The sequence below is a fragment of the Syngnathus scovelli genome, chromosome 2 (assembly GCF_024217435.2).
Source record: "Syngnathus scovelli strain Florida chromosome 2, RoL_Ssco_1.2, whole genome shotgun sequence".
Classification (NCBI taxonomy): domain Eukaryota; kingdom Metazoa; phylum Chordata; class Actinopteri; order Syngnathiformes; family Syngnathidae; genus Syngnathus; species Syngnathus scovelli.
Genome location: NC_090848.1, coordinates 19022886 through 19039783, shown reverse-complemented (window position 1 = coordinate 19039783; position 16898 = coordinate 19022886). Strand labels below are relative to the sequence as shown.

The window sequence follows — 16898 nt, the reverse complement described above, 5'->3', positions numbered from 1 at the left end:
GACTTTAGACTCATATATATTTACATTTATTACATTCATTTATATGTACAAATATGATTTCTTTATTTAACAAATGCAATTTGCAACGACAATATAACAATATAATTATATAACCATTATTATAAACAATTATATGTTTTAGACTTGCTAGACTTTAGACTCATATGATTTCTGTATTTAACAAACGCAATTAAAAACAACAATATAATTATATAACCATTATTATAAACAATTATATGAACAATATAATATAACAATATAATTCATGTCACCTAAAGTGGAACACAAATAAATTATACACACAAATTAACATTTCACTGTGGTGAGATGTAAATGACAGACGGAAAATACTTTTGTTTAGAAGAAATAGGAAGTACGTGAGTGCATGATCAGATAGTGAAACTCTTCTGGATGGAAGCGATAAAGGGTGTTCTTTGCCATTCTTTCACCTGCTCTCTTTCAGCAAGACCCCGAGTAAAATATGCTAAATTAGATAAAAGATGTTAGCTTACATACACAGCATGCTTGAGAAAAAGCAAAACGATTGCCAATGTCAAAACTCAAAGAAATATTTTACCAGTGTCAGAGCGCCCCTTGCTGGGTAAAGTAGCATCAACCGCGTATCATCGTTCATATGCCATGAAAGCTTGCGTTTTCTGCCACAGAACAAATACCACTTGATCATAATGATTTATAGCAAAGGTGCTTTCTGAATCCATCCATCCATCCATTTTTTGTACCACTTTGTCCCTCCGAGAGTCGCATGCATGCTGGAGCCTATCCCCAGTGGTCATAGGGCAGTAGACAGGGGACACCCTGAACCGGTTGCCAGCTAATCACAGGGCACAAAGAGACACACAACCATCCGCACTCGCACTCACACCTAGGAGCAATTTGGAGTGCTCAATTGGCCTACCAAGCATGTTTTTGGTGCCCGGAGAAAGTCCATGTGGGCACGGGGAGAACATGCAAACTCCACACAGGGCGGGCCGGAGGTGGAATCGTACCCGCACCCTCCTAACTGTGAGGCGGACGTGCTAACCAGTGTTTTACCGAGCCACCTGCTCTTTAAATCGACATGCAAAAGTAGTGCTTGCAAGAGAGTTGTAATTTGTCCATAAAAAATAAAACATTATTTTGCTTCTGGGGTTCCACGAAATGTTGGTAGAAATATGTATGTCTGGTAAACAACTTATAGGGTTTATGTTATACTTTTAAGAATATATATAATACTTATTTCTATGGTTGTTTTTTAAAACATCAATCTTGTGTTTACGTGTGAGAAAACAAACCCCTCTGTCATTACTTAAAACATAAACTTCCTCTTTGAGTACACCAGAACAAAAACAATGGGATGAAATAAACACACAGAAAAAGGAAGAAGAGTGTGTGAATGTGGTCTCGCCTTTACATTAGGTCAGCAAACTTCTTTCCTGGAAGAGTCAAAAGCTCTCATGCTTCACTTCTAAAAAAACACTTCCTCTTTTGACTGCATATGTTTGATCTAGAGATATACGCACAGACAAAATTGTAAACTGTGCATGTCCTCTCAATGTACATTCACATGTGGGACATGATGCTGTGTTGAAGTTTTGAAGTCTGCAGCTTTTAACGTATTAGTGACTCCCATCTTGGGGCAATGTTTTACAATTGTGCTTCATCTCATATAAGTACACTCCTCACATCCCGTTTCCGTCTGTCCACCCGTCTATCTATCTAAGTATTGTTTCCTTGAAGGAAAGAATTGTGTCTACTCCGTCCGTCCGTCCTTCTATCTATCTACCTGTCTATCTACCTGTCTATCTAACTGGGGCTTAAAATCTGATGGACAAAATCCATATATATTTTGGAATATCTAATAAAAGGGTTGTTGAAGGGGCTTAACTTGAACTATACTGATTTCTGATTAGCTCTGACCTCATTAAAATGTGTTTGCCATTGATTGATTGACTCGTCCACTAGGTGGGAGCATTCTTCATGATTCTATTTCTCGTTGCCTTTTCCCATGCAACGGTATTGAAGAGGGCGCACTTGTGCTCCAAAGTCACGTTTCATGTGTACATTATATATAATATTAGATATTTATATAATTATATATTTTGATTGCATCATTTCCAATCAATGTAAGTAAAATGTATACATCTGGTTTAATTAACCAATTTGGCGAAAGAAGGGCTGAATGAAATGAAATATAATTTTAAAACTCTTGGAAATGTAAATGTTCTGCAGGTCCAATTTAAGAATAGAAATGCATATGGTGGTTAACGGGCTATATATGACCAACCCCAATATGCAAAAGCAATGGGAAACACCGCTTAATCAATTTAATTCATCGCTTAATTCTTACAAATATGTAGGAACAGTTTGAAGAAGGCTCTTTTTGTTACCAAATGCACAAGGAGCCACAGAGCCTCGCTTGAATTGCCGAGGAAAGTCCTTACTTCCAATGACAGACTCTGGCATGTGCATTAGATGTCGTTGTACATGGCGCAGGAATAGCTATGTAAAAGATTGCGAAGTGAAATTACTGTTTTAGGGTGTTTTGGTGCTCTATAAATAGTTGAAGTAGAGCTATGGTATGACCTGTCAAATCTGTGGCGTTTGTATGGGGAATGTGCACCCCCTTGTGGTATCTCCCTGCATAGAAGTGATGCAGTATGAGTTTTCGGGTGATGGGGCATGATGGGAAAATATACCTATTAAAGTTATACTTATGGTTAAAGGAGTGGAAAAGCCATTTGGTGGTCAACATTGTACTCCTATTTAAATAATTATTAAATATTAAATGTTGTCCGATGCGGCTCGGTGGCGCACTGGGTAGCACGTCCGCCTCACAGTTAGGAGGGTGCGGGTTCGATTCCACCTCCGGCCCTCCCTGTGTGGAGTTTGCATGTTCTCCCCGGGCCCGCGTGGGTTTCTCCGGGCACTCCGGTTTCCTCCCACATTCCAAAAACATGCTTGGTAGGCCGATTGAAGACTCCAAATTGTCCCTAGGTGTGAGTGTGAGTGCGATTGGTTGTCTGTCTCTGTGTGCCCTGCGATTGGCTGGCAACCAGTTCAGGGTGTCCCCCGCCTACTGCCCGATGACGGCTGGGATAGGCTCCAGCACGCCCGCGACCCCCGTGGGGACTAAGCGGTTCAGAAAATGGATGGATGGATGGATGTTGTCCGATATTTGGCAGTATAAAATTATGAAAGCTGATTACCCGGCCTATTAAATAGGTCAGGCCCTCATAATACCATTATTAAAGGTCATTTGAATATTTTTTAATTATTTCAGAAGTGCACATCAAACTGGTAGCCAGTTGCATCAATGGGTTCCCAAGAAGTAGCTCTCAGCTTCAAAAAGGTTGGTGACCCCTGTGTTACCACTTTTTCTTGACATTTTTACAAAACAAGTTTTCCCAAGAAAGAAGCCATAAGTGACCATCAAGAAATACAATAATATGTCTCTGTCCCAGCGAAGATAGATATTACTTTGTTGACGAAATAAGTTGTCTTGAGATGGACAGCTCTCTTAAGGAATGATGTCTCTAAAAGAGAATCTCAGCGTCAGTCCACATCCAGCAGCCTGTCCTCTCACTCCATCAACACTCAGAGTTGTACAAACTTCATGCCTTCTTTTCCAGCTTCCACTTTAAGGCCCGTTTTAATGATACGTTTCATCAGCGGCATCCTGTAGTACATGACACTTTGAGTGAGCTCAGTTTACTGTTTACCATAGCTTACAACCATAATTATGGCTTCAGCTCAGCTGTTTAGAGACAGAATGTCACGGTGATGCATCTCGCAATGTGGACTTCACAGTTTGCACTCCACCTTGAATACATGTATATGCGTAGCTACAATATGTGTGCTGTCTGAAAACTCCCAATTTATAAATTCATAAATATGCACCCAATAATGTGTGTGTCTTTGTTTGAATCTGGAGATGTACACATAGAGTGTGTGGACAGTACTTGGACCGTGAGGACTCAGTTGGTCAGGCCAAACTTGAGGTACTTTATTCTGAGAATGATCGCGGGTGTTTAATGGACCTTTACTTTCACAGCAGGTGCTTTTGCCAAGTGCGTCCAAACATGTCCCCATTTTACTCCGTGGTGTGTGAACAATTTCACCTTTGTACATAGCGTGAAAGCACTCACACACACACAGCCGCACTCTAAAGCACATAAAACCAAAGTGTCTGCAAACCAGACAAAATGTCAAAACATGAATACACACACCGAGTACAACCTCTAATGGCCTGCATGGGGCTCAGTGCAGCTGTCAGATTGGATGTGTGATAAGCTGGACACTTTTGGAAATGATGACACAATATTAAAGTTCAAGCCCTGTGCCAAATGTCATATATCATTCATCCTCCTGCCCATTTGGACGTGTGTTCAGTACCTAATCTGAACAAAGCATTCAGCAGTGTCATGTCAAAGTTCAGTTTCACATGTCCATTTAAACAATGATTTACATCTGCTTCAACTATTCGCCAACAAAATTATTCAAGTGCAGTGTGGGATCCAAGATTTAAGGAGTTTTTGTTTGTTTGTTTGTTTGTTTGTTTGTTTGTTTGTTTGTTTGTTTGTTTGTTTGTTTGTTTGTTTGTTTGTTTTGCCAATGACACTAATGAGTGAATGGATTAGTTAAAGTAAAGTAACATCCCGTGATGTCGATTTGTAAATAATGTTTCCCGTAGAAAGAATAGAAATAAGCGATTGCAGGGTCATTGTTAAACTTGTAGTAACTGTACTACTTTTAAGTATAATTTCATCATAATAGTTTTATTGAGATGCAGAATTTCATCAGAACCGAAGAAAATCAAATGTCTTAAGACCCTTTTGACTGCTTTTCATTTGTTTAGTTTTTCAAGTTTTCAATTCAGCTGTTGGCTTTAGCCCAACCCAGCCCTGAGCCAGAGCGACTGATACATTATGATCCCCCCCGTCCTGCAAGTGCCAACGAGGGAAAACACAAGCGTACTGTATCTGTTTCTTTGTGTCATCAAGTCCTGCACATGTTGATGCCTGTGTTCCAAGAATAGAAACAAGGGTCACAGTGCTGAGTGGCTTTCCACAAACTAATCCCCCCCCCCACACACACACACACACGTACGAGAGTCGTCAAGAACGTCCCATTAGGCTGTGCCCAAGTTGTAGACGCAGTATGTTTTCACAGTAGGAGGGCACGTATTCCTCTCGTTCGGGGCCATGGGGGCAACATTCCCATGGATTCCATATTACAAGCGTAATACCCTAAATGAATATGTACTCAACACTATGCATAGATGATTCAAATTGAATGGTAGAAGTGCATCATGGTAGTTTTTTTTACACTCGTTATGCATATAACAATTATCTGTGATTTTTATCCCTGAGAATAATCCTTTGAAAATGAGTGATATAAAATAACATTAATAAATGCAATAAATTGCAAATTGACACGATATAGTCCTATAGGCCTATACACATGTATGTATTTTTATCATACTTGATAAACACATCTTTTTGTCAATTCATGCAAATGAAATGCTAATTTGTAATGTATAAAATGCATGCATGAAGCTGTTTAGGCATAAATAACGAGACCCACAGCAGTTGTCGATATACATTAGCATATTGCCATGTCCTTTGCCAGTAAATAGAGCTTGTAAAGAAAACTAGGTATAGCTTTTATACTGCATACATGAAAACGTAACCATGTCGACCGAGAGTGTGTGTGTGAGTGAGTGCGTAACTGTTCTTCAAAGAGACTGTTTGTAATCAGCTGTCAAAGCATGCAAAGTTCTCATTGTAGCCACTGAGAGTTGAGCTATGTGCTGGGCAGGGAAAAGCTCTCAGGTCCCCTCGGTATGTTCATCCAAGCAGTGGCAGTGGCAGTGGATGCGAACAACATACTGTATTGACATCATCTGCTTCGCTGCACTCTTAACTACAAGGTGTTTGAAGAGTTCTGTCTACGGTAAGACTTCAATGTAAATATACTGTTTATACTTATAATGATTATACTCAGATTATCAAAGTAATACACAATGGCATACTTTCTTATTGCTATTGTTCTAATCATGGCTGTAGTTGCCAGTTCTGATCTAATCACTAATTAACATTGCCTTCTGTGAATAGCATCAATGGAAAAGTAACTAATGCATAAGTTCTCTTTGTGCAAATGTGATCTTTGATTTGAGTGATGAAATTTTCCTTTCAATTTCATTAGCATCAGATGTCAGCACTTGTAGGGAATTCAAATCCCTAAAAAAGCAAATGTGTTTATTTATTTATTTACTGTGGAATTTTAGTTCAAATGTGGAAATATTTTTAATAGGAAAACACGTGCTTTGGGTTACTTAAAAACTCTTGAATAAATACTCAGAGACTAACTGATCCCTATTCTGTTCTGTAGAAGTGAAAACCTGAAATAATTGTATTTTTGCAGCAAACCTTTTAGTATTTTACTTGCTAATTATTGAAAATAAAGTTTCAAAAAAGTTGCTCATTTTGAAGCACAGTGCTTTATCTCATGTAGATCCGTCCCTTCATACTATGAATAATGTAAAAAAATATTTTTAAAAATCTAGCTGATCATGATGATCATTTAGATATATCTGGGGTTTTTTCAGTTTTTTTTTCCCAGACCGATACCACCACTTTTGATACGTAATATTTCCCCACAAAACAGTGACAGATAATGGAAAAAGGAAAGACTTAAATATCCCAAAATATAAATTTTCCTTAAAATACATGATGTTAATAGTAATTTCTAATTTCTCGTTCCTGGTTGTAAAATGGCCACTAGAAGGTGACCAATACTCGTTTCAGCTGCCGTTACAAGTGACGACACTTTTAACTAAGGCAAAAAAAAAGTAGCGGTACCGACCCCTGAGAAATGTTATGAGTATTTTCTTTGTTGTTCTTATGAGTGGGCTAGAGATGATGGAGTTGGGCCTCACTGACGGCAGCCTGATTGATGAACTGATGGTGCTAACATCCCAGAGCCTCACCCAACTGGAGATCCAAGAACACTTCAACGTCATCAAAGAAATTGGTCGAGGAAAATATGGCAAAGTGCTGCTGGTCACACATCGTTTCAGGGGTACGCCTTTGTAATCGCTAACCATTATATCAAATGTTTGTGTTGTGTTGGAACCTGTTCTCCTGAGACTTCAGATAATACAAAAAAATAGTGTGTGACTAAATAAACTGTGTTCATACGACAGATCAATTGCATGTTAAATTTCTTTCCATTTGAGACATGTTTTAAAAAAAAAATCATCAATGAGGACAGTACAATTCAGCTTTTTTTTTTTTCAAATCCAACCAATGCCTCTTTTTTATGTGCATATAAATCGGACATGTATCAGGCATTCAGGGCTGCAGAATCCGGACTTAAGCCTATGTCTTAGACTTGGGTCGGACTCCTTGGCAATTGACTCTGACTCTTCTTGGACTTGGACATTGGACTCGCAAAATATTTTAATTGACTCGACCAAGTCCTAGGCTTTCGTGTTCATTCATTAGCTTTGAGTTCTGCACTGTTTTGCAGCCGACTCGCACTGCTTGGTACAGTTTGCTGGTCTCGGTGGTCAATCTCCTCCTGGTCCCTCCACGAGGTCAACAAGGTTTAGTCTTGATCTCATCTTGACTTGGACTTCGACTTTGACCTTGTGGACTCGGACTTCATATGGACACGAACCTTCCGGACTCCGACTTGTCTTGCACTTGGACATTTGACTCAGACTTGACTTGGATGGGATAAAGAAAGACTCAACTCCGGCCCTGGTATCATCCAAAGGTGACACACATCTCAATTGTTTGAAGACAGAGGGTGTGAAAAGCAATATCGTAAAAGCAATTTTTGTAACAAAAACAAGATGCATGAGGACTGAGACGTACAGCAGGGCCATTTTTACTTCCCTAAACACGGATGCAATTCGTTGACATTAGAAATAACATTTAATTTGTATAATGAATGACTTAGTTTAACAAAATGCGAGTATGTGAAAATAAGCCTTAAGCTAAGATTTACACATTTCTCTAGCAGTAGGCAAATAGAATCAGTTAATTTGCTAATGTTTCTCATTTAGTAGAAAGGAGATATTTTATACACGGATTCTGTGCAGGGACTCCCATGGCTTTGAAAGTCATGCCAAAATCCTCAACAAAGCTGCAGGGATTCCTGCGAGAGTACTGCATCTCCTTACATCTGTCCTGCCACCCCTGCATCGTGGGCCTCTTTGGCATCGTCTTTCAATCTAATGAGCACTACTGCTTTGCCCAGGAGCTTGTCATTGGGAAGGACCTATTTGCTGTCATTCAGCCTAAGGTATGGCTGGTAACTGAGCAAAATATTGAAATAGAAAACAAAGTCTGATTATTCTGTTTTAGCAGAACTTTAGCTGAAGAACGTATAGCCACCCATTCATCTGCTATACTGCTAACTCATTTATCTGTTTCAGGTGGGCATCCCCGAGTCGGCCGCTAAACGTTGTGTCGTCCAGATTGCCAGCGCTTTGGAGTTCATCCACAGCCGAGGCTTGGTCCATAGAGATGTTAAACCTGAAAACATTCTCCTGTTGGATCATGACTGTTGCCAGGTCAAGCTGGCTGACTTTGGTCTGGCCCAGAAGAGAGGCACTCTGATCAGTTTCATCACAGGGACCCTGCCTTACATGGCTCCTGAGCTTTGTAACGTTGCTCTCCAAGAGGGCCAGAAAGAAGTCACTGCCCCTCCACTGAAAGTGGAGCCAAGTTTAGACACCTGGGCCTTTGGGGTGCTTATATTCTGCATCCTGACGGGCTACTTTCCTTGGGAGTGTTGCACAGACTCAGATGACTGCTACCAAGAGTTTGCTGACTGGTCAAGCTTGGGTGAAAATGCCAACACTGAACCGGACAATAATCCTCAATTGTGGAAGAAGTTTACTCCAGAAGCCATGGAGTTGTTCACTAAGCTCCTGGCCGTGGATGCAGAAAAGAGGTGCACCGAAGGGGTGGTGGGAGACTATGTAGGCAAGGCCTGGCTTAAGAAGAAACATGGAATGGAGCAGCAGAAGACAGTAGAAAAAGACAAAGAATAATCCTGGACATACAGAGCTGACCAATACAATTTCCCTTTGCACCATGTGCTGAAACCATGTACATCTATTGAACATCAGTCCCTAAGTATATTTGAAAATGACTGAATGATTTAAACAACGATAGATTTGTCCTTTGACTTTCCATTTCAAAAACATGCGACGACTGAAAGTATTGTGTCAGGTTTGTATCATTGGACTTACACTAAGTTGCATCTATTGAAATGATTGTACACCCTAATTTAAATTCAAATTCAATTCTTGTTTGTGCACTTGTATACTTCGTATGTGTTTTCCTTTAACATGAAAAAGGTTCAGAAAAACTTTGCCACGTTTTTGTTTCACTCATTTAGAAGTAAACCAGTGCACTTTTAAACTACGTGATATGAAGAGAACCCGGGCCAGAAATGTTTCACAAGTGTAATAAATAAGCAGGCCAAAGCCCTGCAGTATGCAAATGTTCTTTTGCTGTCTTCTGTTTACTTAACAACAGCTTGGCACAATACTGAACTCTTTGGCTGGGATGTGCACGAGTAAACGTGTGAGCATTGCACATGCTCATGGGTGTTGCAATAGAGTAGCCACCAAGGTCACCCTGCTGAGTGAAAATCTAATGTATCAAGTTAACACATCACAACATGTTCTGCATGAACCGAGTAGGCTTAGGAATGTGATGTGTCTAAATCTGAGTACCGTAATAGATGCAAGCTACCATGTTGATACCGCCATGTCCGCCAGCATGTACCAGTGCCGTGGTGTGACTGGCATGAGAATGAGACGGTTTTCTTCCCGCCTCTTCTTTGTCTGGCTCGCAGTCTGCAGGTTCAGGTTCAAATCTGTAGCCTGCCTGTACTGCAGCTTCTTTTCCCATTCTTAGTACAACCTCAATTTAGTACACTTATTCTGCGTAACACAACACCAGGCAGTTAGTTGACGACGACATTTTCTTTTTGTTTTTTGCAAAAAGATCCTGCTCGGTCTGTGTTGCACGTGAGCAGAAGATCAGCCATCTTTGATTGCCACCTTTGCCAACTACACTAGGTGAGATCAGAACATGCATGCACCATTGGTTAGCGCCAATGTGGGTGGAAATAGACTCTGTTTGCCGGCTATCAAAACTTTTGAATGTGGCACGCACACATCTTGCATGTGAGGAAAAAACTGCTGTGTTGTCACTGCTCCTTTTATCGTGGCAATGAATGATGTAAACGAGTACCCTCGTTAAATACAGAATGAGCTGGTGATAACAACTGGCGTCTTGAATATTTTTCCGGATCTCCACTGCCAATCTTTCATGCTGGGCATTGAGAATTGAGTGGGACTAACATTCCAGTCCTCATGTAATCATTCAGCTTTTGAAATGTTGATCAACTGCTAAATATCAATGCCCAGTTTGCTGCATGGAAGTCCTCAAATACAAATGAATAAGGACCAATAAGAAACGTGAACGTGTAGCAGGGAATAATAGACACCCCCTCAGACACAAATGAAAAAGAACTAGCAGGAAGTGTGTGCAAACATCAAACAACACTCGGCAGAGATCGAAAGTGAAAAACAAAAGAAAGACCATTCTACTTAGTGCCATGTGTATGTGTATATAAAATAATACTGCGCAAAGAAGATTGCAATTCAAATACGATAAAACCCAAGTCAGTCACATAAGTAAACCAAAATCCTTCTTATGCCATCCCATCATAGAGCCATCAAGTTAAATTGTAACCAAAACAGTGGGTCAACACGCAAATCAATAATTATCATAAAGTATAAATCACACAGCATGTAGTACAGATACACGTACGGCACATGTTTTTGGAGACTGCTTGTATTAAATTTTCCTTACGTCACCCTCAAATACACTTTTTGAGTTTGTCCTATATACTTTTTCTTTCCATAGAAAAACAACGCGATTGTATTTTCTTGAGCTTCTTAAAAATAACATTCCATTTTCAAAAATGTAAGTTCATAAAGTTTGATATTAGTATAGTTGTAAGAAATTCAGTAGCCTATTGAGAAATTCATAGTAAAGTTCATGAGCAGTAAAAAAAAACCTTAGCTACATCTTTTGTTCTTTTTTTCAAGCATCGGAATAGAAAATCTTTAAAAATCAGTATCGAATCTAGGATATGGAATCGGAATCATCCAAATTCATACGGTCCCCAACCCCTATTTATGAGCATAAGAAAGTTTACTACCTTTACATTTTATAAATACGTGCATGTATGTAGTGAAAATATTGATGAAACAAACAAGAAAACAGTATCTGTCAATGGATTACTAAGCAATATTTTTCCTGAAAAAGAAAGAAACATCAGCAAATGCACAGCTTGTGTCCAATCTCATAACACGATACATCCAATACTGTAGATGGCTACACTGTGATAGCAGGTGCATGGAAAGAAATATTTACACAAATCCATCTGTCAATTAACATTCCTGCGTTCTGTCTCTTGGCCAGATATGTATCATATAACTCTTTGAAGCTATGGTAAAGACCACTGACCTCAGTGTGACTTTAGTGTGGCTGTCACTCAACATCTTTATCCTCTTCTCATCTCATTTTCCAACCTTCTATTGAATAATTCCTTGGCATTTAGCTCCAGCTGGCCCTGGTCTGATGGCAAGTCATGCTATGCAACGCACTCTCTGAGTTGTTTCAGATCACCCCTTGACCTGACTGCACAATGAGGAAGCCTGTGTAATTCTAACTGCAAAGGATTTATGGTTCGGAGTTAGGGTTAGGGTTATTGATAAAGTGTTGTAGTACAGTTTCAAATTAAAGTCAGCTTTTCAAATTGGGGTTCGGGTTACAAAGAAGGGTTAAGGTTTCAAAGTAGGGTTTAAGTGTTAGGGTTTGGGTAATTAGTTAAGTGTCGACAAGTGTACGGTTTCAAACTAAACTCAAATAAGGAAATATGGTGATAGGGTTTAAGGTTAGGGTTAGGTGTTGGGGTAAGGGTTTAGGTGTTAGAGTTAGGGGTGAGGGATATCGTTTAGGGGTTATGGATAGGGTTTAGGTGCTAGGGTTTTTGGTTATGGGGCCCGGCCGGGTATAGCCCGAAATGGAAACGTGGGTCCCCCTTCCCATGGGCTCACCACCTGTGGGAGGGGCCGAAGGGGTCGGGTGCAATGTGAGCTGGGCGGCAGCCAAAGGCGGGGACCTTGGCGGTCTGATCCCCGGCTGCAGAAGCTGGCTCTTGGGACATGGAATGTCACCTCTCTGGCTGGAAAGGAGCCCGAGCTGGTGTGCGAGGCAGAAAGATTCCGACTAGATATAGTCGGACTAGCCTCCACACACAGTTTGGGTTCCGGTACAAGCCCTCTCGAGAGGGGCTGGACTCTCTTCCACTCTGGAGTTGCCCACGGTGAGAGGCGTCGAGCAGGTGTGGGTATACTTATTGCCCCCCGGCTGGGCGCCTGCACATTGGGGTTCACCCCGGTGAACAAGAGGGTAGCCTCCCTCCGCCTTCGGGTGGGGGGACGGGTCCTGACTGTTGTTTGTGTCTATGCACCAAACAGCAGCTCAGAGTACCCACCCTTCTTGGGGTCCCTGGAGGAAGTGCTGGAGAGCGCTCCTTCTGGGGACTCTATCGTTCTACTGGGTGACTTCAATGCTCATGTGGGCAATGACAGTGAGACCTGGAAGGGCGTGATTGGGAGGAACGGCCCCCCTGATCTGAACCCGAGCGGTGTTCTATTGTTGGACTTCTGTGCTCGACACGGATTTTCAATAATGAACACCATGTTCAAACATAAGGGTGTCCATGTGTGCACTTGGCACCAGGACACCCTAGGCCGCAGTTCGATGATCGACTTTGTAGTCGTGTCATCGGATTTGCGGCCGCATGTTTTGGACACTCGGGTGAAGAGAGGGGCGGAGCTGTCAACTGATCACCACCTGGTGGTGGGTTGGCTCCGATGGTGGGGGAAGATGCCGGTCCGACCTGGCAGACCCAAACGCTCTGTGAGGGTCTGCTGGGAACGTCTGGCAGAATCTCCTGTCAGGAAGAGCTTCAACTCCCACCTCCGGCAGAGCTTTTCCCACGTCCCGGGGGAGGCGGGGTACATTGAGTCTGAGTGGACCATGTTCCGCGCCTCCATTGTTGAGGCGGCCGACCGGAGCTGTGGCCGTAAGGTCGTTGGTGCCTGTCGTGGCGGCAACCCCCGAACCCGCTGGTGGACACCGGCGGTAAGGGATGCCGTCAAGCTGAAGAAGGAGTCCTATCGGGCCGTTTTGGCCTGCGGGACTCCGGAGGCAGCTGACAGGTACCGGATGGCCAAGCGGAACGCGGCTTCGGCGGTTGCTGAGGCAAAAACCCGGGCGTGGGAGGAGTTCGGTGAGGCCATGGAGAATGACTTTCGGACGGCTTCGAGGAAATTCTGGTCCACCATCCGGCGTCTCAGGAGGGGGAAGCAGTGCAACGTCAACACTGTTTACAGTGGGGATGGCGTGCTGCTGACCTCGACTCGGGACGTCGTGAGTCGGTGGGGAGAATACTTCGAAGACCTCCTCAATTCCACCTACACGCCTTCCATTGAGGAAGCAGGGCCTAGAGACTCTGAGGCGGATTCTCCAATCTCTGGGGTCGAAGTCACTGAGGTAGTTAAAAAACTCCTCGGTGGCAAGGCCCCGGGGGTGGATGAGATCCGCCCAGAGTTCTTAAAGGCTCTGGATGTTGTGGGGCTGTCATGGCTGACACGCCTCTACAACGTTGCGTGGACATCGGGGACAGTGCCTCTGGATTGGCAGACTGGGGTGGTGGTTCCCCTCTTTAAGAAGGGGGACCGGAGGGTGTGTTCCAATTACAGGGGAATCACACTCCTCAGCCTCCCTGGTAAGGTCTATTCAGGGGTGCTGGAGAGGAGGGTCCGTCGGGAGGTCGAACCTCGGATTCAGGAGGAGCAGTGTGGCTTTCGTCCTGGCCGTGGAACAGTGGACCAGCTCTACACCCTCGGCAGGATCCTCGAGGGTGCATGGGAGTTTGCCCAACCAGTCCACATGTGTTTTGTGGACTTGGAGAAGGCGTTCGACCGTGTCCCTCCGGAGGTTCTGTGGAGGGTGCTTCGGGAGTACGGGGTGCCGAGCCAACTGATAAGGGCGGTTCGGTCCCTGTATCACCGATGCCAGAGTCTGGTCCGCATTTCCGGCAGTAAGTCGGATTCGTTCCCAGTGAGGGTTGGACTCCGCCAAGGCTGCCCTTTGTCACCGATTCTGTTCATAATTTTTATGGACAGAATTTCTAGGCGCAGCCGAGGCGTTGAGGGGGTCCGGTTTGGGGACCTCAGCATCGCGTCTCTGCTTTTTGCAGATGACGTGGTGCTGTTGGCTTCTTCAGGCCGTGATCTCCAGCTCTCGCTGGAACGGTTCGCAGCCGAGTGTGAAGCGGTCGGGATGAGGGTCAGCACCTCCAAATCCGAGTCCATGGTCCTCGATCGGAAAAGGGTGGAATGCCCTCTCCGGATCGGGGATGAGATCCTGCCCCAAGTGGAGGAGTTCAAGTATCTTGGAGTCTTGTTCACGAGTGAGGGGAGGATGGAGCGTGAGATCGACAGGCGGATCGGTGCAGCGTCGGCAGTAATGCGGACCCTGTACCGGTCCGTTGTGGTGAAGAGAGAGCTGAGCCAAAAGGCAAAGCTCTCAATTTACCGGTCGATTTACGCTCCTACCCTCACCTATGGTCACGAGCTATGGGTCGTGACCGAAAGAACGAGATCTCGGATACAAGCGGCCGAAATGAGTTTTCTCCGCAGGATGTCCGGGCTCTCCCTTAGAGATAGGGTGAGAAGCTCGGTCATCCGGGAGAGACTCGGAGTAGAGTCGCTACTCCTCCACGTTGAGAGGAGCCAGATGAGGTGGCTCGGGCATCTTATCAGGATGCCTCCTGGACGCCTCCCTGGGGAAGTGTTCCGGGCATGTCCCACCGGTAGGAGACCCCGGGGACGACCCAGGACGCGCTGGAGAGACTATGTCTCTCAGCTGGCCTGGGAACGCCTTGGGATCCCCCGGGATGAGCTGGATGAAGTGGCTGGGGAGAGGGAAGTCTGGGAGTCCCTCCTGAAGCTGTTGCCCCCGCGACCCGACCCCGGATAAGCGGAAGAAGATGGATGGATGGATGGATGGATGGATGGATGGTTTTTGGTTAAGCGTTGTAGTCGTTTCAAACTAAAGTCAGCTTTTCACCCTCAGGTTAAGGTTTTCATGTAGGGTTTTAAAACTAAAACAAAACCATCACTTTTAGCAAACCAACTGAATAAAGAGAAATAATGGAACATTGCTGTATGTATTTGGCCATTCAATTTGCATCACGTTGCCATAGTGTCCCTCACACACTTGTTCGCTACACCACACTTCACAACGATACAAACACAGAAACAGCAGAAGACAAGGCAGTCAAGCCTGATGACCGTCATGTGGGAGAACTATTAATAAAGCAGCTGTTGCCATGCTGTCTGTTATGGAAAATCTCCACAACTGGGACCTTTCTCATGTCTATAGCCTTGAAGCATTACTGAGGCAAGTACAGTCGAGTACGACCCATTGATGGAAACACCCCTGGTTGGCCTGGAAGTCAATATGAAGTAACAAGAATGATAGAACAGGGCACCATGTAAAACTACCTGAAATAGAGTTTGAATGATTGCTATTATTTATTTATTACAGTTCATACTATTTGTTCCATTTTGGGTGTGGCATCATTCACAGGCACAGCAGGGCTTAGTCCCTAGGCCCCACGAATTGTGGTGGATTACTGTATGTATAATTCCTCGTGACTGCAAACCTACTGCCTGTATCTATGTCAATTTATGGGTTCAACTAATTGCAGCTTTTACAAATTCTTGTTCACTTTCTTCTCACTTTGGTAGTCTTTTTTAGCTTCAGATGCAAAGCAGATTCAATCCTACATTGTGATCAATCAGCTAAACATCAGGCAACATATAATGTTTACACAGCTGTCAAGGACTGCGGCTCACAAATGAGTCCCTTTGGGTGTATGGCTGCATCTGTGATAACACGGTCCTTTGGTTACCTCTTGATAAAGCATGCAAGGCATGCTGTGACTCTGTCATATCTTGTGCATCTGCTAGGTCTTCTACGACACTGTTGAGTCTTTTGTGCTTAAAACCCTAACCCTAGTTTGAAAGCCTAGTTTGAAGCCCTAACCCTAGTTTTAAACCCTAGTTTGAAACCCTAACTCTATGTTGTTTGAAACCCTAACCCTATTTGAAACCCTAGTTTGAAACCCTAACCCTAGTTTGAAACCCTGACCCTAGTTTTAATGTGCTTTGTATTATTATTATTAGACTTTCTGAACATCAACATTTTAGAATCATTAAGGTAGCGCATAAAACACTTGCTATGATGGCCCTGATTCTGATGTGACAGATTTGCAATTTTACGAACATTCAAGTTTCTATAAAATGTACATTGTGCCTAAGTAGTGGCCATTAAGTGGGCATTGTTTCCAAAAACTTGGATTTTGGATCACTTTTCATTGGTTGGCTATGATTTAATGCCTGGTAATACTAACAGACTAAAATAGTAGTACCAAACCGATTTTTGTTATGATATTGAATTTTAAAAGCCGATGAACTCCCTTGGCTTCTGTTTGGGAATTACTGCTCTTGACATGCTTCATTGTGATTGTTACACTTAGGTTCTCTACTTTACACAAGAATGATAAAAGGAAAACATGATTTTTAGTAATAACATAGTAGAGCAATATTTCTTTAGTTTTTGTATAACTGCAGTTTCACACCATGTTAGCCACTATTTGTGTAGATCTCTCACACTGGCCAAGTTTGTAATAGTAATCCTCACAAGTGACATGCTTGCGCTTCA

General features: G+C 43.2%; 1 protein-coding gene across 3 annotated transcripts; it reads left to right on the top strand.

Annotated features, from left to right (window-relative positions):
• Positions 1 to 5771: 5771 nt before the first annotated feature.
• On the top strand, positions 5772 to 9523 carry si:dkey-8e10.3 (serine/threonine-protein kinase SBK1). 3 transcript variants are annotated; one of them, XM_049753032.2, is made up of 4 exons: positions 5772 to 5952; positions 6916 to 7080; positions 8108 to 8310; positions 8444 to 9523. In XM_049753032.2, the coding sequence occupies exons 1-4, from the start codon at positions 5805 to 5807 to the stop codon at positions 9062 to 9064; spliced, it is 1137 nt and encodes a 378-aa protein (XP_049608989.1). In that variant the 5' UTR covers positions 5772 to 5804; the 3' UTR covers positions 9065 to 9523. The 3 variants fall into 3 exon arrangements, with proteins under 3 accessions (XP_049608989.1, XP_049608988.1, XP_049608991.1); XM_049753031.2 differs by having other exon boundaries at positions 5772 to 5965; positions 6908 to 7080; XM_049753034.1 differs by having other exon boundaries at positions 5813 to 5952; positions 6908 to 7080.
• Positions 9524 to 16898: the final 7375 nt, after the last annotated feature.